This window comes from Trachinotus anak, unplaced genomic scaffold, assembly GCF_046630095.1.
Source record: "Trachinotus anak isolate AG129_WGS33_773 ecotype Australia unplaced genomic scaffold, CSIRO_AGI_Tana_v1 ptg000011l, whole genome shotgun sequence".
Classification (NCBI taxonomy): Eukaryota; Metazoa; Chordata; class Actinopteri; order Carangiformes; family Carangidae; genus Trachinotus; species Trachinotus anak.
The window spans coordinates 19,703,481-19,729,421 of NW_027273862.1; the positions used below are offsets into that span (position 1 = coordinate 19,703,481).

The 25,941-nt window shown below is 38.8% G+C and overlaps 2 protein-coding genes across 5 annotated transcripts; one reads left to right on the forward strand and one right to left on the reverse strand.

The window, feature by feature from the left end:
- Window positions 1-3,125: 3,125 nt before the first annotated feature.
- grpr (gastrin-releasing peptide receptor) lies at window positions 3,126-9,312 on the reverse strand. The gene is made up of 4 exons (XM_071488753.1): window positions 8,760-9,312; window positions 4,378-4,729; window positions 3,810-3,923; window positions 3,126-3,407 (listed from the first exon to the last, which is right to left on the reverse strand). The coding sequence occupies exons 1-4, from the start codon at window positions 9,128-9,130 to the stop codon at window positions 3,126-3,128; spliced, it is 1,119 nt and encodes a 372-aa protein (XP_071344854.1). The 5' UTR covers window positions 9,131-9,312.
- A 4,383-nt stretch (window positions 9,313-13,695) lies between these two features.
- Window positions 13,696-24,556, forward strand: LOC139627719 (cell surface A33 antigen-like). 4 transcript variants are annotated; one of them, XM_071488750.1, is made up of 8 exons: window positions 16,500-18,219; window positions 18,256-18,945; window positions 19,503-19,675; window positions 19,807-20,020; window positions 20,696-20,860; window positions 21,641-21,757; window positions 21,885-22,011; window positions 22,446-24,556. In XM_071488750.1, the coding sequence occupies exons 2-8, from the start codon at window positions 18,795-18,797 to the stop codon at window positions 22,927-22,929; spliced, it is 1,431 nt and encodes a 476-aa protein (XP_071344851.1). In that variant the 5' UTR covers window positions 16,500-18,219; window positions 18,256-18,794; the 3' UTR covers window positions 22,930-24,556. The 4 variants fall into 4 exon arrangements, with proteins under 4 accessions (XP_071344852.1, XP_071344853.1, XP_071344851.1 ...); XM_071488751.1 differs by lacking the exons at window positions 16,500-18,219; window positions 18,256-18,945 and adding an exon at window positions 13,696-13,883; XM_071488752.1 differs by lacking the exons at window positions 16,500-18,219; window positions 18,256-18,945; window positions 19,503-19,675 and adding exons at window positions 13,698-13,883; window positions 14,622-14,788.
- The last annotated feature ends 1,385 nt before the right edge of the window (window positions 24,557-25,941 follow it).

The window sequence follows — 25,941 nt, forward strand, 5'->3', positions numbered from 1 at the left end:
GAATGATGAGTTGATGCCATTTTAAAGCATTTGCAAAATTACAATTCTTTGTGGAAATATAAATCAAACACACATTATTATTTAAAGCAGAGTACTTTTATATGTAAACATACACGGAGAAAATATTTAAACATTACATTAACTAGCCATTACACTTGATGTTATGTTTGTTGTTGTTATGCTGCAGGTGCAACTGTGAGAGGTGGTCATGCAATATTCCTTCTGCCATCATGCAGGAACATCAAAACGTTAGTTGCTGCACCTTTTTAAAAGCTCTTACTGTTGCCATGTGCTCCAGATCACATCTTTCCAGGTTATGCAGGGACTATTAAAGAAAATGCAGGAAGCTGGATTAATGTTCTTGCAGGATTTATGCTGAAAATTCTTACTGGTTTCCTTCACAGTCTTTAAAAAGTCCACTTTGAAGTGACCTTTAACAGTTTTCTGCAGGATTCTTTTTGAAAGGGATTTCAAACACATATTAATGTGCTTATATCAGTCTCAGTTTGTGTTTCTATCATTCCTTAAAATAAAAAGATAATAACTAATCCTTATTTACATTCCAGACTTTAGAAAGGATGAGCCTGACTATAAGGCTGACATGTTAAGTAGAAGGTTGAGACCATGCAGGACAGAAATTTGACAAGGCACTCACACCACAATTAAACAAACACTATCCAGACTGAATTATACACGCACTCATTGCAACCTGGGCATGATCCTCTCCCTCTGTGAAACACCAAATTAGGACATTGTGGTGTGATATGGCAACTGTAAATCTAGCATGTGACAGTGCAGAATAATTATATCCAGTGAGCACAGTGATGCAGAAACTATGTGGAAACAGAGACTCAGTGCACACTCATTTCACTGCCATTTTTCACATTTTTTATTTTATTGACTGGTGAGAGGAATGCACGATGCAGTATCTATAAGCTAAACACCTACATTCTTGACCTTCTGTCAATCTTGAGAAATGCATGTAAAGTAACACATCAACTACAAAAATATGAGCACACATTACACAGTCCAATACTAAATTCCAAATGTGATTTCTAGCACATGCACTGTTTATCATTCACACCGTGTACAACTGAGACACAAAAGACAATCTCTAACCAGAGGATAACTAACATTTACAGTACGGCTCTGAAGGTACGCTTTAAGTTTCACAGTTATCACAGCATCTGACATTTAGAAATATTATACACATACAGCAACATGGTGCAGGCAGAATATTATACATCAGTATTCAGTAGAAGATCCATCAACATATAAAAAAATATATATCACATTTTAGAGCACATTGAACTTTTATCTTTTGGCAACATCATAGTAAAAACATATGATCTTGTTCAATCTGGTTTTGTGTCCTAAAATCATAAAAAGTGCCAGTGTTGGTCATTTAGATACTCCTTGACTTAAGAGCTATTGTCTTGGAGCTACTGATCAACCTTGATCTACCTTTTCTGAAGACTGACACTGGCTTCACATGTACTTTCAGTAGAGATGATTACTGTTCACAGAAGCAAAATGCAGTTGTCATGTCTCAACTCTGTACCTCTCTCAAAATGTATAAGCTTGAATGAAACCCGTAAAGGGTCCATCAGTGTTGCACAGGGAGTTCAGTGAAGTTAAGGAGTAGGCTACTGCTCAGCCTGTGCTGAATAAGCTGATGATGTCATCAGAGTTATCTGAGCTGGAGCTTGGCGGCTTATCATTTACAACAACCTGCTATACAAACTGGGGGCATGGAGTTTGAAAGACATGATATTTACCAGACACTGAGGCTATAGAAAGCTGAAGTCATGACTTCGTGTCCGAGCTAGCCTCTGTTCCAGTAGCTTCTGTCAACAATCAGTATTTCTTTCACTGGTCTTTATGAAAAAAATGAAGCGTGTTCCTGGGATTTACATTCTCAGACAAATCAACTTCACTACAGCACTTGCTACAAGAAATGAAAAACATTTAGATTTTAACAAATACTTCACGTGAGCACATAAACTACAGCTCCCATGAAACAATCTATACACACTGCGGGCACTTGCATCATTGTAACCTGGTTTTGGTTTGTCAACCAACATAATTTCACCAACACTTATAAAGAACTTCCTAGTTGTAATCTCTGCTGTCTAATTAGTTTTCCATTGTCCAATTAGATTCAGATGTAAAAATAGGGTCAAAATTCATAGTTGCAACTTCAGCATCACACACATTGTGGCAACATTGAGTTTTACACATAGTTTTCAGCTCTTTATCTGTACACAGACATTCACAAAATTCACAGTGTCTTGTCATCACAACTGATATAATTTGTTCACAGATTTTACACAGTCTTTTTTTTTAATTGACATAATTATGTCAAAATTTCTGTTTTTCCAATTCTTATAATCTATAAATATCTCAAAATATAGTGGCATTCCTATCAGCTCAACTGTACTTTTCATTTTGTGTTAATCAGCAAATGTTAGCTTGCTAACACGCTAAACTAAGATTATCAAAATTATACCTGCTTAACATCAGTATGCTAGCATCATCATTGTGAACATATTAACATGCCAACCTTAGCTTCAGCTCCAAGCACTGTGTTTAAGTACAGCTTCACAGAGCCACCAGCATGGCTGTAGACTCTCATTCTTGTTTCGCCTAAACCTAATTACACCTGGGACGCCCTCCTTGTGATTTCCATGTGATACAAAAGCATAATACCTGCATCACTGGTACACAGTATCCAGTGAGCCTCGTCCAGGCAGCATTTCCAATTAAGACATAACTGGGGAAACAAATTAGTATTATAAGTATAAATGAAATTTCTAGGATTTTGTGTATTTGGAATGACCGTCTTGTATGGCTAACAATTAGCCATTGACTCAAAAGCAAAAATGCAGCATGGATTTTTTTCTTTTTTAAATAGTGCATCCACAGTAAAGTAATTGACGTGGAAAAGAAAGTCAAATATTTGTAAAGATATTTTACAAAGTGCTATGACAGTAACTGATATGAGATACAGATACATCACCAAAAGAGCAATGGATTGAATGTGGATGTGTTTTTCTTGAAGTGACAAACACACACACACACACACACACACACACACACACACACACACACACACACACACAAACTTACACACAATCCTCCTGATAGATCTGTCTTCCATTGATCATGCTCAGACTTGCCATGGAGTAATGTGTGCTGCGGACAGAGGCCACATGTGTGTTGTAATGTGTCGGGCTCTGTGAGGAGTGTCTGCGGATCATACGACAGCAGCAACACAGCTGCTGGTTGAACTGCTTCTTGAAGGTCTTGCTCAACAGGTACAGGGCGAAGGGGTTGAGGCAGGAGTTGGTGAAGGCCAGGATACGAGCTACGATGCTGCACACAAAGTGAGCCAGTGAGGTGTCCACCTGGCAGGGGAGAGATAGACGGTGGAGAGTTGAGAAGCAATAAATCCATCATTCTGATTATGGATGTGCTCTGGACAAACAGAATCTAAGACACAACTAATAACTAATTAATTCATTTAGATACATGGTTAAAATTATATGTTACAGATGTTGTTTTTAATACTTTTTACAGGGGGATATAAAAGCCAGTAGAAAACAATGAAATCCAGTAAATGAAGCTGTATGGATGATTTCTAACAACCTCCTGTATAAGCCCACCCCCCTCATATACAGATACAAATATACACAAAATACAGATAAAGACAGTAAATCTATATTGGACACCTCGTGCATACAAACAGAGAGAAACAAATAAACAGGAATGCTCTATCAGAAATATAGTCAGTAACTGATGTAGTCTACCTGGGAATAGTGATAGGAGCGGTATAAGTAGATGACATGACTGGGAAGCCAGCATACCGCAAAGAGACCAACAAACACCAGCACCGTCTTCGCCAAGCGCTTTCTTGATTCAACCTGTGGGTTATTGAAAAAAACTTCAAAACCAAAGACCAATCCTAGTTAATAAAAGTGACATTAAAACATCAAAAAAAGGAAAAAATAGATAATAGATCATTTTTTACAGCATTAACCAAAAAATATAACTAATAACCAGGACTGGTGCAACTGCTGAGGTCACTGAGGTTATGTTGTTGCTGCTCTTTCTGGAATTTTGATGGTTATATGCTAAATTTTCACACATGGTGCCTATATAAATAAATCAGTATTTCCTCACCAGAATTTTACTCCTAGCAGTGTAGAAAAGGATTAAACCACCTACGAGTCAATGTTTGGTCTAGAAATGTAACTAAATAAATTTCACAAAACTATGATTAACTGACTGAATAAGACATGACATAAGACACACAAAATGACCTCGGTATTTTGCAAATGGGGTTACTGCCCTGCTAGTTAAAGCTTTAACACTGGCCTGTCGTCTTGCGTGCATGTTTCCCTCCACAGGCAGGTTTGAGGCACTCCTCATCAGGCTGCGGGCGATGAAGGTGTAGTACACAGATATGACCAGCAAGGGAATGACATAGAAAATAAGGAAGGAGGCCATGGAGTGGATCTTAGGGTGCAGTTCCCCAGCATGGGGATAAGGTGCGCAGGTGATGAAGCTCTCATTAGTGGAAGTGATGTTGAAAGTGTGGAGGTCAGAGAAGACGGCCTCAGGGATAGCCAGAACCAGGGAGAAGAGCCAGATGAGCGCCGCCCTCAGGACAATGCTGGTAGTGGTGCTTGAAGTTTGGATGTCCAAGGGCTTCACAATGGCCTTGTACCTGATAGATAGATAGATAGATAGATAGATAGATAGATAGATAGATAGATAGATAGATAGATAGATAGATAGATAGATAGATAGATAGATAGATGGTAAGAGTTGTGGATATTACATTCTCAAGTTCAGAAGTTTCTATTCCATTGTTTCATTAAAGACTCAACAAATGCCTTTGTTTTTGCATTTGGTAATAATGCAGTATAAAATGTTGGTAAACCATTAATTAATATTCATGGAGTTATTATATTATTGAGAGCCACAGATTTGTCACTGTGAGTTCGAATTTTATTAAGAAAATATATAATTCGTTATGGTAACAGGTAGGTAACAAAACAGTGTAACGCTAGAGGAGAATAAACACCAACCAGATTTTTCCTCCTATCTGTCCACAAAAAGTAGTAACGTCTTGCCGCTGATCTATTATGTATTAGTGTTCAAAGCATTACCCCTATTGAACTTGAGGAAGTCATATACAAAATGGGGAGCAATAACAACAAGCCTCATCTAAAAGATAACATGAGGCTGGTGGTGTTATGAATAGTTGAACGGAGTAATTAAAATCTTAACTGTGGTGAAAGGAACAGGCAGGTTATATGAAAGGCAGTCGAGTACTTTTGTCCTTGCCCTCTTTACTTCCACAGTTTATTAATTCTTGTTTCTGTTTAAACATAGTCCTCAATTTTTTTCCACTTGTCTGTGTTTAAAGTAATTGTTTATAATTATATAAAACCACTTGGTTCAAGGATAATTTGTCAGAGCCATTAGGAGCACCTGTTATTCACTGGGTTACTTCATTCCTGAGGAAAACTTGTAATGATTCTCAAATTCTGCACCAATAAGGAGCATCTATTTTCTGTGATTTTCCTGTGGATTTATGGACATTTATTTGAGGATACCGATGTCCTTAGACGATTTAAATCACACTAAATCATATTTCCTTATCCTAAACAGGAAAAATCAGCGAGCCAAACCTCAACATACACACCTCCCTTTCACCTTCCGCATATTCTCTGCTTCACGTTTCGAAGTTACTGGGTACACCTAACAAAAAACACTGTAGTCTTATACAACAATGCCACAAGAACCCATTATGGCTATAAAGTTCAGTTTTGTTGAAAGTGCTTTAGAGAAAACTTGATTCAACATTTTTGGAGGCTGTATTGAATCATACTGGCAGACGTGTCTAATACTAAATCTAGATTTAATCTACTCTACAGTAAAAGCAGTGGACAAACTATTAGAAATACCTGTATTCAGTTCAACAGTGACTAATAAACTTGCAGCTTAGTGTTGTGTGGTGCACTTGACGTGCACGTTGTCATGTTGTTGAAAGTAATAACAACAAACAACAAACAACAACAACAACGACCCCCATTAGCAAATCCAGTACATCCATAGAGAAACAGAGCAGCCAGAAAAGTGCACACACCATTTTTCACACAGATTTTAAGGTGTGTGTGGCGATAAAAAAAAAATTATAATAACAATAATAATAATAGCAGTGTGAGAGATTTTGAGTAATCATTGGGAAAATGGGTTCCTGTCTGTGCCCATTTTGGAGGAAGTGAGAAACGGCAATGTGGTGCAAAAAGCCACACTATTTTTCTACTTGTGACAAAGCCAATACACTGAATTAAACAAGAGGCAAAAGTTGGTGCACTACTGACAGACACAGCTGGGATTATTGAAATGTTAAAAGTTATTGAAAACCCATCAACACTCACCTCTTCACCTGCCCTTTTCATCTCTCTTCTTAAAATGATTGATTGATAATACGCAGAGAAGCTTGTCCTGTTGAACAGAGTTAAACGTGTCTCCTCTGTAGCACTTTTCATCTACCCCATCCCCTATTAACTCAAAATGTGAATCAATCTGCAACTACCTTAAACTGAGAAATACTGTTGCAAACTTATGACAATAGCAGGATTTCTCTCTTTGGATGAACAACTGTAATGACACAGCTTACAGGACAAGAAACTTAAAGGCAAACGGTTTCTACCTAGTTCAAAATTCAATTTTGTCTTTAATGGGTTCGTCTTCCAAACTGTGACTGTGCATAGGGGACAAAGATATATTTTTGCACATATTGAAAAAGAGAGCTATTGTTTGCAGCTAGGTATAATTGGCCCCTCTTCTGACCCCTGCCCGCTGTGCATCATTCCTATGGGTTTAATCCAACAAAAACTGCAACATCCCAAAATATGACAAGCAGTTGCAGTGTGAAATGGAAACGTAATCAACATATAAAACCTTTGCATGCCTGTTTGTTTGGTTTGGTTTTTGGCTTGAATTTTGGGCTATACAGTTACACTAAAGCTATGATTTATTTTCCATATTTTTTTCATTTTCTGCACAGGCTGTTAGGTACAGTTGGGGCTCTTCTATTGTTTGGCTCAGCAAGAAGTGAGTCTGTAGTCTCTGTAAAAATATTTTTAAAAAAAGACAAAAAGAATTCAAGGTAGAAATTAACGACAACTCCCAAGTGCATTTTGGGAAGTCACATCCTATCAGTTAAGCTGCTAACAAGAGAGGAGGTTACAGGTTACACTGCCGAGTAAACAATTAACACAATCTACGGCTTAAATCTATTCACTTTTAAATTCTACATCAATTTTGGATGAATTCAGCAAATATGGCACCAGGTTTGGTTTTCAGCTGTGACAGGGCATTTTGAATTTGTTACTGCTCTCATTCATCACAAAGGCCTCTTCTCCATAACAATGGCAACTGAGACTCATGGAAATTGTAGGGTTTAGACCTGTCTGGCAAAATAAAAAGAAAAAAAAGGAAGATTTCTCCAGAACATAATTTAAACTGGTGGACAAAACATGAATCTATATGATTGTTACATCACCTTGGAGAGACCAGCATTTCTAAGAGACAGAAGACGTGAGGATAGCATTTAAAGAAATTTTTGAAATGGGAACACAGAATGGGACAGTGATGTTGTTTTATCCACAAGATGGAGAGAAAGAGCAGTATTTTGTCACCACTCGCTCCTTACACAGGATCAATACATTCAAAAGCTGACTTTTACTTTGAAAACAGCACAACCCTGATGTCCAGATGTGGGTGTGTCCTGTTGCAGTTTATCAGTTAAGAAATGGCTGGCAAATGACGTCTTGTGATCTCAGATGTGATTTTGCTCATACTATCTGTGTCTGTGCAGCCTTAAATGCTGAACTGAACAGAATTAGTCGGTTTGCTCTCTCAAATTTTTTTTATCATCAGTCTTCTTCCATACACACTTACACTGTGCAGTGTATCTAACTTACCCAACTCTCAGCAAAGAACAGTGTATTTCAAATGATCATTCTAAATGTATCTCGAATTCGATCATAGCATATTCACAACTTTGCAGAAATGTTTTTTTGCATACACTCCAGGAATAAAACATTATCACTGGTTTCACAAAGCTGGAGGATAAAGCCAATTAAAACTCACTCAATCTCCTTTCTGACACCCACAAGATTATCCATTTCTTACAGTGGAAAGATCTTATGTGACACAGGTAAATGAGGGGTCTCTGCTGCTTTGAGCAAGAGAAAATAAAGAGTTATATTCGCTCACACACACACACACACACACACCACTGGTATTTTCCTGGTGTTAGGTGATGTTATTCAGATTTCTGCTCTCAGGGTTTGTTATTGGTATATGTTATTACACTGTAACAGTTATTAATTTTATCATCTACACAGGCAAAAGACCTCTTAATCCCATTTTACAACAAAGGTTTAAAATCATTAATTGACGGCAAATAACTGAAGACTGAATCCGGAGCAACTGGTGCCTCCTGATCTCGCCCCTGTCGACCGCCTTGCCAGCTCTGTCGTGCATATTACTTCCCCGATCGATACACGATTAAATATTTGCTTGTCATTTCAGTGATAAAACATCAGGTTAGTAAATGTGGCCAGAACATATCCTCATTAGGATAATATTTGGGTAATTTGGATGATTTATTTCTTTAAATTGTCCTGATTATAGGGTCAACAAAAAAGGCTATAAAAATAAAAATCATAGCCTACCTGTCAGCAGAGAGGGCTGTGAGAGTGAAGACAGACACCCCAACCGAGGTGAGCTGAATGAAGGGGATGACTTTACAGCCCACTCTGCCGAACAGCCACTCCTCTGACAGGTAGCGGCTGGCATCCACCGGAGCGCAGGTCACCAGCAGTAAAACGTCGCCGAGCGCAAGACTCGACATGAAGAGATTGGGCACATTGCGGGTGGATTTGGCGGAGCAAAACGTCTTGATCAACGTGATGTTGCCGATCAGCCCCAGCACGCTGATCACACCGTAGACTGAAGCGATGGCCACGCCGGTGAACCACATCGTCCCTGTGGAGGTTTGGAGAGTTGTGACGCTGCGCGACGCGTTTGGGTACAGATGCTCCATCTCTCCCACGGTCAAACCAACTAACTATTCAAGAGACGTGTGTTTTTTTTTTTTTCATATCTTTTCTTTTCTTTTTATTTTAAATAAAAGTTTAAACTAAGGGAAACACTGATTGGTCCCTGCAGGCTTTCGGGAGAAGACAGTGACTATTTTGTGTCCGACTGGAAAGTAGTGTGTGTGTGTGTGTGTGTGTGTGTGTGCGTGTCCTCTTCGGCGTGGAGCGTGGGGATACTCCACAGGGGCTGTCACTCAGTGCGGTCAGTGTAAGCATATGCCTCACCCAGAACAATCAATACTCCTGCCTGTGGTTCTGAATCTACAAGAAAAATAAGAAAATGGAAAGAAGTAGCCTATTTGTAATTCTCTGTTTGAGATATCCTTTAAAGGCGTATAGGCTGGTTAAGACCAAAAAGAAAACAGTTGTGAAGCTAGATGTTCTGCTTGTTATTTTTATAACTTCACTGACTTAAAAACTTAAAAACTTTTTTCAATTTGTTTGGTTTTTTTTGTTTGTTTTTTTTTGTTTGTTTTTTTTTTGTTTTTTTGCTTGTTTTTTGTTTGTTTGGTTTTTTGAAATATGATTTTAAGGTTTACTGTAAACAAAGTGAATTTACAGCATAGATTACACCATAAGTTACAATGTTACGAATCAGTTTTATGTTTTTGACTGACAGAGCAGAGATTTCCCTGATTGTTGTTGTTTTTTCTGAAACTGAAGCTACATGCACAGGCGTTTTAGTTCCTCTCTCACATCACTGTTCTGTACCTCGTTTTTTTTTTTTTCTTTTAATAACTACACTGGGCTGAATCATGGTGGTACAATGATATAGTTTGGTGTTTACTATATTTAAAACCATAAATCTTATGGTGTGACAGAGATATAGTGTCAGAGTGGTACACAAAATGAATTGCAGTGCAGTCATTTGTAGTGGTGCCACCCCTCCCAACCCCCCAATCCCACATTAAAAAAAAAAAAAGCATGTTAGCACGCTGGCATTTGCTGATAAGAATTTAGAATGGCTTTAATGTCAACAAATCTGAACTGTCCATCCAGAATCCAGAAAGTAAACAGCAAAACAACAGTAACATTAACAAACAGAAGTGACAGTGAAAACAATAAATTAAAACTGGGAATCTTTAAACAGATTCAGCACACACACACACACACACACACACACACGCACACACGCTGGTGGTCTTTGAACATCTAGAATATTGCCCTAGAAAAGTGAATATTTGCAGAGCCAATACTGAACCTAATGGTAATGTATAAGTGGTGATCGGTGTATGTATATAATTTTGACCACAGGATGGTGCTAGAGGAAAAGCTAAGGGATAACCAAAGGTTTTACAGTTAATTCTGAGGGGACATGGAAGTGTTTACTGTTCCAAATGTCATGACAAAAAGTGTGGCTATAGATTATGTAAGGCAAATGAAGATCATCACTTCCCTAGATGATATCATTCTTAGACCATTGTTATGAATCTGTGCTCAGTTCCCAGTCATTTGAAACTATATACCACAAGGTCCAAAAGTGATTGAGATGCATTAACCAGGGAGTGAGTCATGTTATGATCCTTTGAGGCCTATGGCATGGCGGCGTTTTCACAGAGTGGCTGGGCTAATTTACCTGATCTTCTGGTACCCAGAGGGTTCCTGTAGAAAGTGATGTCTCTACTGACCCTCAGCTGCCTCAGGATAATAGGACATCACAGGTATCAGAGATGAGAAAGTGCTAACAAGCTATTAGCTGGCACTCAAGTAGAGAAATGATTCATAACAGACCCCTCACAGTTGAAAACAAACAAAGAAACAATGGTGACCAGTAATCCAGCAGGATGTAATATGCCACGGAGAAAGAACATCTCTAATCCCTATTTATCTCTGTGGTTTGTCAAGAGCCGCCAGGCAATTTTACGTGCTTTAATTGTATGAGATAGCAAACGAAAGGTGTCCTGTGGTCCGGAGTCATTATATGGAAGGGAGATAAGACTTCCAAGTGCACAAGGGGTGAAATTGGTTATAGTGTTAAGCGGAGAAAAAGGAGGGAATGAGAGACAGAAAAAGAAAGGAGCATGGAGATGAGTGGCTGGTAAAACACATTGTATATTCTCTTGAGTTATACACACACACACACACACACACACATACACATACATATGGTGTGGATGCAAGAAAACACTAATCTTTTAATTATTTTCTACCCTTTCTAAAGAGGGACTCGCTTTGTGAAAATACAATAAAGGAAATTAATAATTTATACAAGGAAAGGTTACTCAGGCCTGAAATGTCACAGAAATATCAAGCAATGCAAAAGATGTTGCGACACTCTAACTATGATCAATACTTAGAGCGTACATAATGATAATAAGCGTACCACAAAAATACACAGTTTAATTATCCTTTGTTGCTGTCTGGCCTGAAATCTGGCCCATCACAAAATGCCATATTGGAGCTGCTGTGTTGCACAAAGTGCTGCAGGACCGACAACAATTTAACAGGTTTTGGTAGCAGGTTTTTCTATAGCAGTCATATAAAACCTTCTAAGTGACAAATAAAAAAGCAGGTGATAGGCTAATCCTTTACAGCCTCCGACACTTGTCTGAAGATCGATTCAGGTTTCATCCCTGCTTTACAGTCACCAGTCAGGGATGGCACACGCAGGAAAGAAGCTCGATGCCACAGGGGTCAGTGTGAGACGGTTAAAAACGAAGAAGAAGACAAAAGATTTCAAATTATTTGAATCTACCAACACCTGATAGAAATATCTGGCTCTTTAGCTGCTAAGTCCTCCACTGTGTTCTACAGCTAGTGTTATGACTCTGGGTAATACCTGTCTTTTGTTTTTGTTTTTTTATTTCTTTCTGTACTTCTTTTTTAATTTTTTGGCTTTTGTTTGAGTTTGAGGTACTGTTAACCTGTCTTTTGTTTTTTGTTTTTTTGTTTTTTGTTTTTTGTTTTTTGGCTTGTGTTTGAGTTAGGCTGCAGTTCAAACATGCAACTGGGATGTGCAAATACTGCAAATTACAGGTAACAGTTGAACATGTGATTATTTATTATCTTCAATATTAGCAAGAAATATAGATTCTCATATTATAAAGAGGCTTGAATGAAAAATATTGTTGCAATTGAACTCAGGGCATGTGAAATATATATATATATATATATATATATATATATATATATATATATATATATATATATATATATGTATGTATATATATATATATATATATATATATATATATATATGTGTGCACATTGGCACATATATGTGCCAAAGCCAATGAGGTGAGTTACCCAGTGAGAATGTACCTTCACTAGTAGTTGTTAGCACAAACAGGTTTATTTTCTTCATACTTTCTTGAGCCTTTTAATTAAATCCTATTATGACAATACAGTTCTTAGGTCTTTCCCTCTGATATTGCTCACCCTCTTCTTCCCCACTGTCATATCTCTCACCATTGTCATTTCTAATTCATTTATTCCCTTTCACCTTATTTTTCATTCATCTGTTCCCCAACTTTATCACACACTTCATCAAAATCCATGTCTGCCCGACTGATTACCTCTGATCCACGGAGCAGTCGTGCTCAACCTTTGCCTACTATCTCCAATTTGATTTGAAATTCCAACATTTTGTCAATTGCTATTTCATTTTTCATATTTTTATCATTCACATAATGCTGATGTCACCGCCATCTCTTGACCCCGGGACATGCGCAACAGTTCTACCCCGGGGCCCACTAGCCTCGTTAATCAGCCTTAGTCCCAGTTTTTAGGCGACATCTGGCAGCCATTGTAATTATGACAGGGTTAAGTGTGCAGTGACGTAGTATGTAGAGCGACAAAGACTGTGTTTGGAGCATGGATTTATTATGCATCCATGGTTTGGAGAAGGTTCAAATCATGGATGTATAAATCTACATCCATGACCAGGTCGCGGTGGATGGATGGGTCAACAAAACACAGGAATATAACACGGGAGAGTGGTGTTTAATTCCCCTGTGAAAGTAATTATCAGTGACCGTTTCACAAAGTTAACCACGTTGTTATTATTGTATTATTACCATGACAACAAAGATCCTCTAATGTTGAGGAAGAACTTATTTGAACCAAAAACACTATCTTTTCCTACACCTGACCGAATAGTTTTATTATTTATTTATTATCACTTACTAGTGCCTAAACCTAACCAAGCCATGCCCGTTATTATAGTAACTATGGCGACAAAGGTAAGTATGCCACTGTCGGTACACTCAATAAACTGTATATAAAAAGGTACAGTCCGTGTGTTTAGTATTGTAACCATGACAACAGCGGTCCACAGTAAGGGGCGCCATTTCAGGAGACACTCCTATAAAAAAAACGACCTATATGGTTGTTTCAGGTTGGATGACTTGTTATGCAAGACAGATGTTCACCTGTTTTTTGGCTCTTTTCCTGTTTATTAGACTTTGGATTCCTGCTTCCTCATAACTGGATTTGTTTGCCTATTTGCATGGTCATGACCCTTGCCTACCGCTTAGTCCTGTAAGCCTTTGCACCTCGCTGTGTAAATAAAATCGCTGAACTACATTAGCTCTGCCTCTGGCACTTGATTCCTATCCCCTGTGTTCTTCTTACCCTGCTAGCCCTGTTTCATTTAGAAAAAAACAACTTCACGCGGAAGAACCACTGACAGTTGATATTAGAAAATATATGTCTTAGCTATGGAGGGAAGGATTTCTAGTTTGACTCTGCTGTGTTTGAGTAAGTATTCCTGAAATAACATTTGTTTCAGTCCTTTGTGCCTTACTGAGCTGCCACACCTGTTTGTGCACCTTTAGGTAATCTAAAACCAAATGAACTGTTTCATTCGTTTGTTGCATAAACAAACCAAAATTTATAAGACGTAATATTTTGTATCAGCTGTCAAATGTTAATATGCTGTTGACCTCTACTGTTTTCCTTCACATAGACCTGAAACTGGTAACCTCATAGAATGGTTTCGGTCTCCAGCAGCGCATACGAGACTCTTTGGGTGCAACCAACAATAATTTTCAATATGGATTAATCTATCTATTTTTTCTTGATTACTGGGTGAATCACTTAGTCGATTAAATTGCCCAACACATATTCCCAGAGCAAATGGGTCCATAAATGTCTTGTTTTGTTGTTGTTGCTTTGTTTTTTTAATTATTTTATTTTATTTTATTTTATTTTTGTCAAAATCCAAAGATTTTCCATTTACTGTCACAGAAGACAAAGGAAAACCAGAAATCATCTGGACCAGCTTTCAGTCTGTTGTTCTCTGTGCTGTGTGTGTTTGTAGGTGGGAGGATGGGATAATAAGTTATTTGTACAGATGTAAAATTACCCTGCTGAATCATTCACGGTAGAGGCACATGTAACAGATTAACATCATCAACCTAATCACACTTTAGTGTTTTTTTATGATAGACAATTGCAAGCAAATGGTAATAATCAATATGATTGCATTTTTGACAGTGTTCTCTGGTGTTGGTGCCCTCAATGTGAACATCCCGCAGGAGAGATATGAGCATGCCAGGGGCGACAACATCATACTGCCCTGCAGCTTTACACCTGCAAGAGCCCGTCCTCAAATAGTCATCATCACATGGTCTGTTAAGGCTGAACAAGCTGACACTAAAGAGGTCAGGACAGATAGATAGATAGATAAATAGATAGATAGATAGATAGATAGATAGATAGATAGATAGATAGATATCTGATCAAATCAACATTATCCTCTTTTAATGTTCCTCTGCTACTGTTATTGTGTAACAGAGCCTTATCCTCACCTACTACTCCTCTGGCATTACTGACATCAAATCGGTGTATGAAGGTCGGGTGACCGTGGACGTAGACATCCCCTCTGGAAAGGCGGACCTAAAAATGTCTTCCATCACGCTAGCTGATGACAAGATTTATGAGTGTCGTGTCCTGATCCCAGGTGATGATGAGGGCAAGCCAGCTGACACTGCACGTTTGGTGGTTCTAGGTAACGTGGCATTTGTTTTCAAAGAAAAATACAATATTTGATTTAAATGTTTAAACGTGGGTGAAAAGAACTGTGGATTGCATGTTGTTTCTGCTTTCTTTTTAATGTAGTTTTGGGTATTTTACTGAAAGTGTAAAGCTCAGTCAGTATATTGTTTAGCATTATACTGCTACTGGAGGCACATCACCTCACTGCAATGAAGTGGGGAAAAAAACACAACATATTTAAGTAGCACAAAGACATTTCTATGTTAAGAGTTTATCCAACTTTTTCTCTTCCTTTTCTCTGTAACAGGTTGCCATCTTTATGTTATAACACTTACTGTATTCTACATCATGTAACTACATAATAAAATACTATATTATTTATACAGTATATGTCACTAAAGAGTCCTACCTGTGCTTTTGTGGGTTCCCCCCAGGCACCTGTAGGTATGAATGTGAGCGTGAATGGTTGTCACCCCATGTCATTTGGGTTTGGCTCCAGCCCCCCATGCGACCCTATAAGGATAAGTGGTGTAGCTAATGGATAATTTGACGGATGGATGTCGCTAAAGAAGCTCTTGTCACAGGATACATTCTTTTGTTGTCACTTTCAAGGACAAATCAAAAAAAAATTAAAATTTCTTGTTTTTTCTTTTCTAGTTGCTCCATCTAAGCCCATCTGTAAGATCCAGGGTAAGATAGAGTACGGCCAGAACATCAACCTGACCTGTGTGTCTGAGGAGGGCTCCCCACCACCCACTTACAAGTGGGAAAGTCGTGATGTTCGGGATGTGCCTCGTGTTCCAGACCCCAGAACCACTGACAGTAAGTAGCAGTGACACAGTTTCTGACAGGACTATTTATCCTGGAAAAATACAAGTCAGCTATCAGCAGATAAAAGTTTACTCACCTCTGCAAAAGAACAACTATGGCCACAATCAGGCCACAATGTTTGATGTTTAAAGATGACCCACAGGGTGGTGTGTGCTCACAAACACCAATGATGTTTTGGAGGTTAAGTGGGTAGTGGCAGTGGAGGCAGTGATGTGTACGGTGATGTGTACGGTACACATGACTGACTCTTTGTCTTTCAGAGGGCAGTATCCTGTCTTTATACGATATCTCCAAAGAGACATCAGGATTCTACATCTGCACCTCCAGCAACAAGATTAGCTCTGCTACCTGCAACATCACCCTCGCAGTCATGCCACGTGAGAGAAACCTTCCATTTTCATTAACAATGTGTGAATTTAGCATTTCCAATGAATACATTTTTTTAAATAGAATATCAGTTCCTCTGTTTTTCTTATCCCAACCCCTCTATCTTTAATCCTGCAGCTTCCATGGTGTGGAGGTGGCCAACACTGCACGATTGGTTGTCCTAGATAAAACTGAACATGACTTTTCTCTTAAAGAAAATTCTGGTCTACAATGCAACAGCGGGTGACAAGAGTTCCATGTTGTTTAAGTGTTTTTGACTCTGCATTTATCATTAAAAGTTAATTACATAGGTATTTCAATTGTTAGAGATGTTAAACTAAGTCATTATGTTTATAGGAAGGGAAGATCACAAATCTGTCAAATTCATACAGCTGACCAGTCTACCTATAACAGGTAAGTCCTGTAAATTTCAGCCTGATACAAAATGCCCATCATAACAGGGGGGAACACATCCCGACAGGTGGGAATGACACTGTCAGATGCCATTCCCCCTGAGTTTAATAGGAAGGGAAGATCATAAATCTGTCATCTGATCAATTCGAATCAAGCATTACCAGCTGTCAGGATGCGTTTTGGGGAATTTGGGTAATATCAGGCTTGTATTTACAGGACTTACCTGTTATAGGTATGTCAGCAGTAAGAATTTGATGGATTTGTGATCTTCCCTTCCTATTAAACTCAGGAAGAATGGTATCTAGCAGCAACATTCCCAGTTATCAGGATGGGTCCCCCTCCTCTTATGATGGGGACTTGACATGTGAATGAAAATGTGGTCGATGTCTTGCATATTGCATTTGAATACTGTCCACTGTGCAGGAGGGTATGACCTTGAAAATTAAATGTCAAATAGCTTTTCCATTTTCATTTTAATATTGTCATAGATCACCCATACAAGTATGTGAAAATGAAAATGCAAATTGAGCTATTGCATTATGATTTTCTTTTTGACTCAAATGAAACATACACATGTTGAAAATTATAATGCTATTGTGGAATTACATTATCATTTGAATATAGTCCTCTATAGGCTTCCAAAGGCTGGGTTATCCATGTAGCACAATGTTGGACAGTATTGTTGGGTATTTTTCCATCCACTAAGTGGCACTATAGTACAGCACAGTAACTACAAATCAGGGCAGAGCCAAACCCAAACCATAGGGTTTGGAGTTATGTGAATGTGTTTAGGTTCTCAAAATCAAATATTTTGATCATTCAATCAATCAAAATTTATTTGTACAGGCACATTTCATACAAATGTATTACAGTGCACTTTACACACACATAAACCAAAATATAAATAAAATAAATACAATTGTAAATACAGACATAAATACAACATAGCCTATATTCATACAATAAAAATGATTCGTCACATGTCCCCACAAAAACATAACAAACATACCCAGACACATGTCTGTGCAACACACCCACTCTCGTGCAGATAAAGGGAGATAGACAGACAAAGAAATGCAGGGACTAGCTAGCCATAGTATGTGCTTCCATTTGTGCCAAAAATATGTCCACCTGTACACTGAACTTCAGTTGTGACAAAACTATTTAATAGTCAGACTGTCCAACAACACAGTTAAATGACACGTGCAACAATTCAGTCAAACAACACATCGACATGTCGTCTACAACAACAAAGTCAACTAGATGACAAAGGTACAGTTTGAAGTAGAACTGACAAAGACAAATGTTCTGTCAGGTGCGCAGTCGACACAGTCTGATTGTTAAAATAGGTTCTGAAGTTCAGTTCAAAGCTGCACAGACTTAAGTATTTTGTCACATGTTCAGTTGACATAGACACAAATGGAGCCCCATATCGGCTACTTCTCTCTTTCTCTTTCCTTTTGTGTGTGTGTGTGTGTGTGTGTGTGTGTGTGTGTGTGTGTGTGTGTGTGTGTGCCCTTAGGTGGTAAATCCTGTCAAACCAGTCTGACAGGACAAAATGCTTCCTTTGTTCCACCAGCACACATCAGCTTTACTCTAGGCTACACAACAAACACCCTAACTGTTCGGTTTTGTTTGTCCTTTAACACCCCTCATCTTTCTCTCTCTTGCAACATAAGCCTGATTGTTAAAAGACAGTAAAACAAAAACGATTTTCTTCTATTTCTGTTAATATTTGACAACATAAGCTTTCTATTTCAAGACGAACATGTGTGATTTTATGAGATCTTTAATTAGAAATAGTGCAAGAAACTGTATGGGAAATAAACGACAAGTGCTCCTGCTGTAAAATCAAGCCTTAGAAAACTCATCTGACTGTGGAGTCCAATAAAGGCCTAGCTTACTAGATGAGAGGACGAGCCGAAACACGTCAGGGGGGCGCAGCAAGAATGTTACCTGAACAACAGAGGCTGCGGTGATTGGTGGCGGGCGCTGTCAGTCACCCGGAAGCGGCGGGCACTCCTAGCGGGCGCATCACACACGGGACGCTGTCGGGTTTCGATGCAACTGCGCGCCGGGCGGCTCCGGTTCCCAGTTTCTTTTCTGAAAAAAAAAAAAAAAAAAACAACCTCAAGCAGAAAAACGGCTGGCATGAGAAAAAAAGTCTTAGCTATGGAGGGGAGGATTTCAAGTTTAACTCTGCTGTGTCTGGGTGAGTAGGTCTATTCTTTGATAAATAACATTTGTTTCTGTCCTTTGCGCCTAACCTAGCTGCCACACCTGTTTGAGCACCTTCAGGTCTTCTAAAACGGAACAGGCCCAGGTGACCTGTTAATGCAACTGATCTGTTTCTCTAAAATGTAATGGACGCAATATTTTGAAATCAATATTGTCAAATGTTAATATACTGATGACCTGTACGGTATCCTTTCATATAATCCTAACACTGGTAACCTCATAGAATGGTTTTGGTCGATAATGGCGCATATGAGACACTGTGGGCGCAACCACCAATTATTTCCCAGTTCTCAGTTTGTTTGTGTGTTTGTTTGTTTATTTGTTTGTTTGTTTCAACAAAATCCAAAGATTTTCCGTTTACTGTTAGTGGAGACAAACGAAAACCAGAAATCATCTGGGCCAGCTTTAAATCAGTTGTTCTTTGTGCTGTGTGTGAATGGAATAAGTATGTAGCCTACATGTAACATGTACATGTAACATGTACATACTTACATAAGTACATGTAACATAGTCTATTAATGTCATCTACAGTGTTGTCTGGTGTTGGTGCCCTCAATGTGAACATCCCGCAGGAGATATATGAGTATGCCAGGGGTGACAACATCACACTACCCTGCAGCTTTACACCTGCAAAACCCCTAACTGCTGGGAAACTAGTCATCATCTCATGGTCTGTTGAGGCTGCACAAGCTAACGCTAAAGAGGTAAGTATCTGTCTGTCTATTTGACATGATCACCATGATCCTACTTTACTGTGTATTGTGAATAAGAAAAGTAATAGCAGAACTTGGTCTTCCTCTTTTAATCTTCCCCTGCTGCTTTTATTGTGTAACAGACCCTTATCCTCACCTACTACTCCTCTGGCACCACTGACATCAAATCAGTGTATGAAGGTCGGGTGTCTGTGGACGTAGACATCCCCTCTGGAAAGGCCAACCTAAAACTCTCCTCCATCACGCTGGCTGACAACAAGTTTTTTGAGTGTCGTGTCCAGATCCCAGGTGATGATGAGGGCAAGCCAGCTGACACTGCACGTTTGGTGGTTCTAGGTAACGTGGCATTTGTTTTCAAAGAAAAATACAATATTTGATTTAAATGTTTAAACGTGGGTGAAAAGAACTGTGGATTGCATGTTGTTTCTTTCCATTTAATATGGTATCAGGTATTTCAGTATAAGTATAAAGATCAGTCAGTATAATGTTTAGCATTCCTCTCTGCTATGAAAGCTATTGAAGGTGTGTGTTCTTACTGCAATGAAGTGGAAAAAAAAAACAACACTTCCTGTGTTCTACGTCATGTTACAACATAATAACATAACTGAAATAATATAATAGTGGTTTGCACTATCACCTCACAGCCAGAAGGGTCTGGGATTGAAACTACACACGAGCTGGGGCCTTTCTGTGTGGAGTTTGCTCTGCACTTGTGTGGGTTTCCTCTGAGTGCTCCTGTTTCCTCCAACAATCCAGAGACATGTAGAAAAAGGTTTATTGATAACTTTAAATTGACCATAGGTGTGAATGTAAGCATGAATGTAAAACTATCCAGGGTGTATCCCACCCAACCTTGAGGGATAAACCTGTATAGCTAATGGGTGGATGGGAAGGACATATTCTATTATTCATATGGTTTATGTCATTAAAGAAGTTGTTATCACAGGATAAATTATTTTATTTTCACTTTTAAGGACAACTCACACCTTATTTTTATTTCTATCTTTCTAGTGGCTCCATCTAAGCCCATCTGTAAGATCCAGGGTAAGACAGAGTACGGCCAGAACATCAACCTGACCTGTGTGTCTGAGGAGGGCTCCCCACCACCCACTTACAAGTGGGAAAGTCGTGATGTTCGGGATGTGCCTCGTGTTCCAGACCCCAGAACCACTGACAGTAAGTATGAGTGGCACAGTTTCTGATGGGACTATTGAATATTGAATATTGATATTCTGGAAAAATACAAGTGACGTGTCAGTGTATAAAGGTTTACTTAACTTAAAAGAACAACTATGGCCACAATCAGGCCGCAGTGTTTGATGTTTGAAGATGACCCACAGGGTGGTGTGTGCTCACAAACACTGATGATGTTTTGGAAGTCAACACAGTTGAGTTTCAGAGTGCTGGGAGGAAATTTGGGAATTTAGAGGCAGTAATAGGCTCTACAGCAAGATCAGGGTATGCACTTTTAATGTTGAGCACAAATTCTCGTAGGTTATTTAGGCGGATTCTTATGTTGACATTTGTGAGTTGAAATAATTCACATACACTAAATTAATTTTTGCATAAACTAACATAAACATATTTGGTTAAGAGCCCTTAGATATTAAAGAATGACCAAAGGGTGATCAAGATGTGTACTGAGAAAAACATTCTTCTAAGTGCTCTTTTGAAGACCAACAGGGTGGAATAGTTGACATAGGAGGACAGACAGAAATGTCTAAAAGAAATATTTCACTCCTCTGTATTAGTACACCTTCGTATCCCCAAAATGTACTATAAAACCGTCAGGAAATATGATAAACAACAGTGATTATTTATTGGGCACGTTGCAGTTTCCAGAATATGTATTTTTATGAGCAGTAGCATTGTAGGACTTGTAGTCTGTAAAATAAGCAACACAGTCATGGTAGCAGTGATGTGTACAGTACACATGACTGACCCTTTGTCTTTCAGAGGGAGGTATCCTGTCTTTATACAACATCTCCAGAGAGACATCAGGATTCTACATCTGCACCTCCAGCAACAAGATCCGCTCTGCTACCTGCAACATCACTGTCGCAGTCATGCCACGTGAGAGAAACCTTCCATTTTCATTAACAATATGGGAATTTAGCATTTCCCAAAAATACATCTTTACAATAATTTATTATAATATTAATTGTTCTTTTATTCTCCCAACTTGTCTTCAATCCTGCAGCTTCCATGAACATTGGCTCCACTGCAGGAATCATTGCCGGAGTTGTTGCCTTTTTGATCATACTCATCATCATCATCTATTGCTGCTGCTGCCGTAAGAAGAAAAAGGAGGAGGAATATGCCATGGGGTAATGCTTCTCTACCTCAAAGAAACATGCAGATGTACAAACACTCTGACACAGATGCTGTGAACAAGATGCTGTGATGTGGACAAAAGTTAAGATCTGTTCACTTTAAATATTGCCCACAAACAAACTGATGCTGAGATGCAAAACTTAAAGGAGAAATGGTTTTAAGTGTAAGCACGTCACACAGAACAAAAATATTTAAAAAATCTTTCAATTTACTCAGTCCATCAGAGAGTTAAACTAAATAAACTAATAAATCTCATTATTACCTACCAGATTTCTGTAGCCACATTTGAGCAGCCTATGTGAAAATGTTTTGAGATACAACCATGACAGCACGCCTGAGGTGGTTTCAAGGCAACGATGGTTCCGCAGGAAAACACAAAAACAAAAACTCACCCCAAACATCTGACTGTTGTGTGTCCACCTTCCAGAGTCCGTGAGGAAGAGTACCATGATAAAGAACCGGCTGTGGAGACTCGCAGAGCTGATGGGCAGGATGACATACCTGCTGATCGCCGTGACCGCTATGAGGAGCGGAGTGAGCGCAGCTACGACCACCGCAAGGATTACGACGACCGCCGCAGCGACTACGACGATCGGAGAAGCGACTACAACGATCGGAGAAGCGACTACAACGACCGGCGCAGCGACTATGACGACCGGCGCAGCGACTACAACGACCGGCGCAGCGACTATGACGACCGGCGCAGCGACTATGACGACCGTCGCGACAGGTACAGTGATCGCAATGAGCGCTATGACGATAACCGCCACTATGACGACGAGCGCCGCTACAATGACCGCAGAGACCGTGGCAATGATGACGACCGCTATGATGAGCCCTATGATGATCGTAATCACGACAAACCATCCGTGCCAGCCAATAAGCCGCCCCGGAGGGACTACGATGACTAAGGCTTCCAGTCTGTACCAACCACTTGTCTTCAATCTTATACTTTATTTCAATTGAGTTTTTTCAAATTGCTTCCAGTCACTTCGCACTCAAGGTGTGACCCAATTGGCTCGATCAACATTTTGCCTAAATGGACGTGACTATGACATAATTGGCTAAAAAAAAAAAAAAAAGAAAAAAAGAAAATGCTGTTCTTATAGTAGAGTTAAGCATAATCTGCAATTACATGTTTGAGAGGTGGAACAGTTTTAGGGTCAGGTTGTTTATCACGTCAAAATACTGTAGGTGTGACTTGAAGCACAAAACTGGGAGGATCCACTGGGGAAGGGCAGGGAACCAGTGGGTGCCCACAAAGTCCATCTGATCTGTTTTTAACAGGGAGTTGGTGGGTGTGGTCAACAGTTATAATCCCTCTAGTTAAGATGTAAACACTGCCCGGGGCAAAAATCTGTAAATTTGTCTATGTCTTTGTCTGTGGCAAAACTCATGCCATAGAAATATTAGGAACTTAACAAACATTTCACAGATCCCCTGAACAATATGTGTGTATTTTTTTATATATATATATGTTAAGTAGTACACACACACACACACACACACACAGTGGGGTCCAAAATCTGAGACCACTTTGCCACTTTGCCATTCAGTACAATAATAGTAGAATACAGTGGCATTTATGTTCTATTAGTAACCTTTTTTTGTGGTCGTTTTTTAAATATATTTTCTTACTTAGTGGAATTGAATGTTTTGCCAACAGGTCAAAAATTGAACCATGCTTTTCTGTGACATACTGGAGACTTTCTTGTTTGACTTTGAAATGCGTGTAAATACAAGTTGATGCAGCTCAATCAGGTTTGGTCACATTCTAAAGTAGAGACACTAAACACATGCTTTGAGATAAAACATGCTGTGATGTGTGGAAGAGAGTTGTGTCATCCAGAAAGGATGAGGAATTTTAGCTTTACACTTGATATGTAGACATTGTTACAAAAGAATGCAAATCCTTGTGGCTGTATGTGTGTTTGTCTTGATGGCTTCAGTTGTTGGGTGTAACTGGTGGTAGTTTGTTTTAGCAGGAAGCTACCACTTCACACTTAAGAAAGGGGAGTTTTTGTTATTCTTTACTCTTACTGGAATTATTCTTGTTTACTGAGTTGGATAGGCCTAGTGTATATTATTGTGTAGAATCAGAGGCACTGAACTCTCTGTTCAATTGAATCCTGTCAGTTTCCCTATTTTTTTCTTTTTTTAACCTCAACATTAAGTAGAACTTGCTGATTGTTGAGATTAATAATGCCACAACAAATCTCTCAGGTTCTTCTTTTTTGTAAATGAAAATCTGAATTTTGATAGTATGTCTTAACTTTGAACATATACAGTTCAGATCCTTTTTGTCATGTCACCTTAAAGAATGTTGTTGTTTTTTTTTTATGTTGAAGAGATTTATGTTGAAATGCAATGAAATATGACAGTCTGCATGCTATCATTTTATTTCACTAATAATAATCTCACCAGTTTTCAGAGATTTATCAAATTTCTGTATTATTGTGAAACATACTGCATTGTGTTCCATTTGGAATATGCTATAAAAATATAACTGATTAAATAAAATGAATACTGAATCCTGAACACTAGATGGCAACACAACACCAACTAAACAACTCAGCGTTCACATGGTCACTTGGCATTGTTATATCACATTCATGGATGTATTATAAGACTTGGATGCCAGATCTAAAAATGGCGCCCATTCAGTTCAATACAAGTTGCTTGCCTGGCGCTGCGCGTTCACAAGTGCGTTCATTGTATGCACATCCTCCTAAGCTTTGATTTATCAGTCAAAAAACTGTTGCTGTGTGACTCTCAGTGCTGCAAAATGGAGACAACAAACATGTTTACAAGGTCTTTCACCTTCATTTATTTAGGTTTGTTATTCTGAGTTTACTGTGTGCCATCACCACTGGAAGTGATCAAATACTCATCAACCTCATATCATTTTACAGGCTATATATATATATATATCTATATATATCTATATATATCTATATATATATATATATATATATATATATATATATATATATATATATATCTGAAATGAATTCAAGATCTTGCTGACTGAGAAGAAGAGTGCACTTAGGTGAGGGATCAAGGTGGAGCTGCAGAGGGAGGAGACTCAGCTGATGGAGATTCACGGCCACAGATAAATTCTTTAAATCATATGTCTGGTCATTTCCATTGAGTTGTATTGATATAAGACACAGACGGGTAAAACAAGCTGCTGCCACTGCCCCAGACAGACAAAGTGATGAGAGACAAAGAAGTGACGTCCTCACTGAGGAGATGAGACTGTCTCTTAGCATCTTATCACTTATTGTAATACATTTAAAAATCTTTAAATCTCATCTCTGGTCATTTCCTTACAGAGAACAAGCTACAACCACTGCCCCAGTAACAGAAAAATTACAATTGACAAGGAAGTGACATCCTCACTGATAACCTGCCTCAATGAGAGGACTGAGTGCATTTTCATTTTGACCCCTAAAGAGCGCAGTGACATGTAAATGCAGTGGCCTGAGGGCGCTGTTTGTTCATTATGTTCAAATACTGTCACTGCAGAGCAGGTTAAGTCTTTGAAAATCATCATTTTAATATGTTCGTAGATGAGTACATACATTAAATAAAGTTAAATACTTAAATAAAGCATCCTGTGGGAAGTGGGGTCACATGACTGCTGGGCTGAGGAGCACAGGTGAGCGAACTGGGCAGCTCACACAGGTGTCTTGAGTTTTCTTTGTTCTGTGTCCTGAGCTCATTCTCCGTTTGTCCTTCAGCTGAGCTGCTCTCACCTTTGTTCCTGAGTGTGTCGAGTGAGTCGTTTATTTCATTATATTTCCTCAAGTCGTGTATTTTGTTGTTCAGTGGTACATTTAATCTCCTTGGTTTGTTCTCCCACGATTATATATTTAAAGCGATAATGTATGTACTGATTTTGATTCAGAATTGTTTGTTGA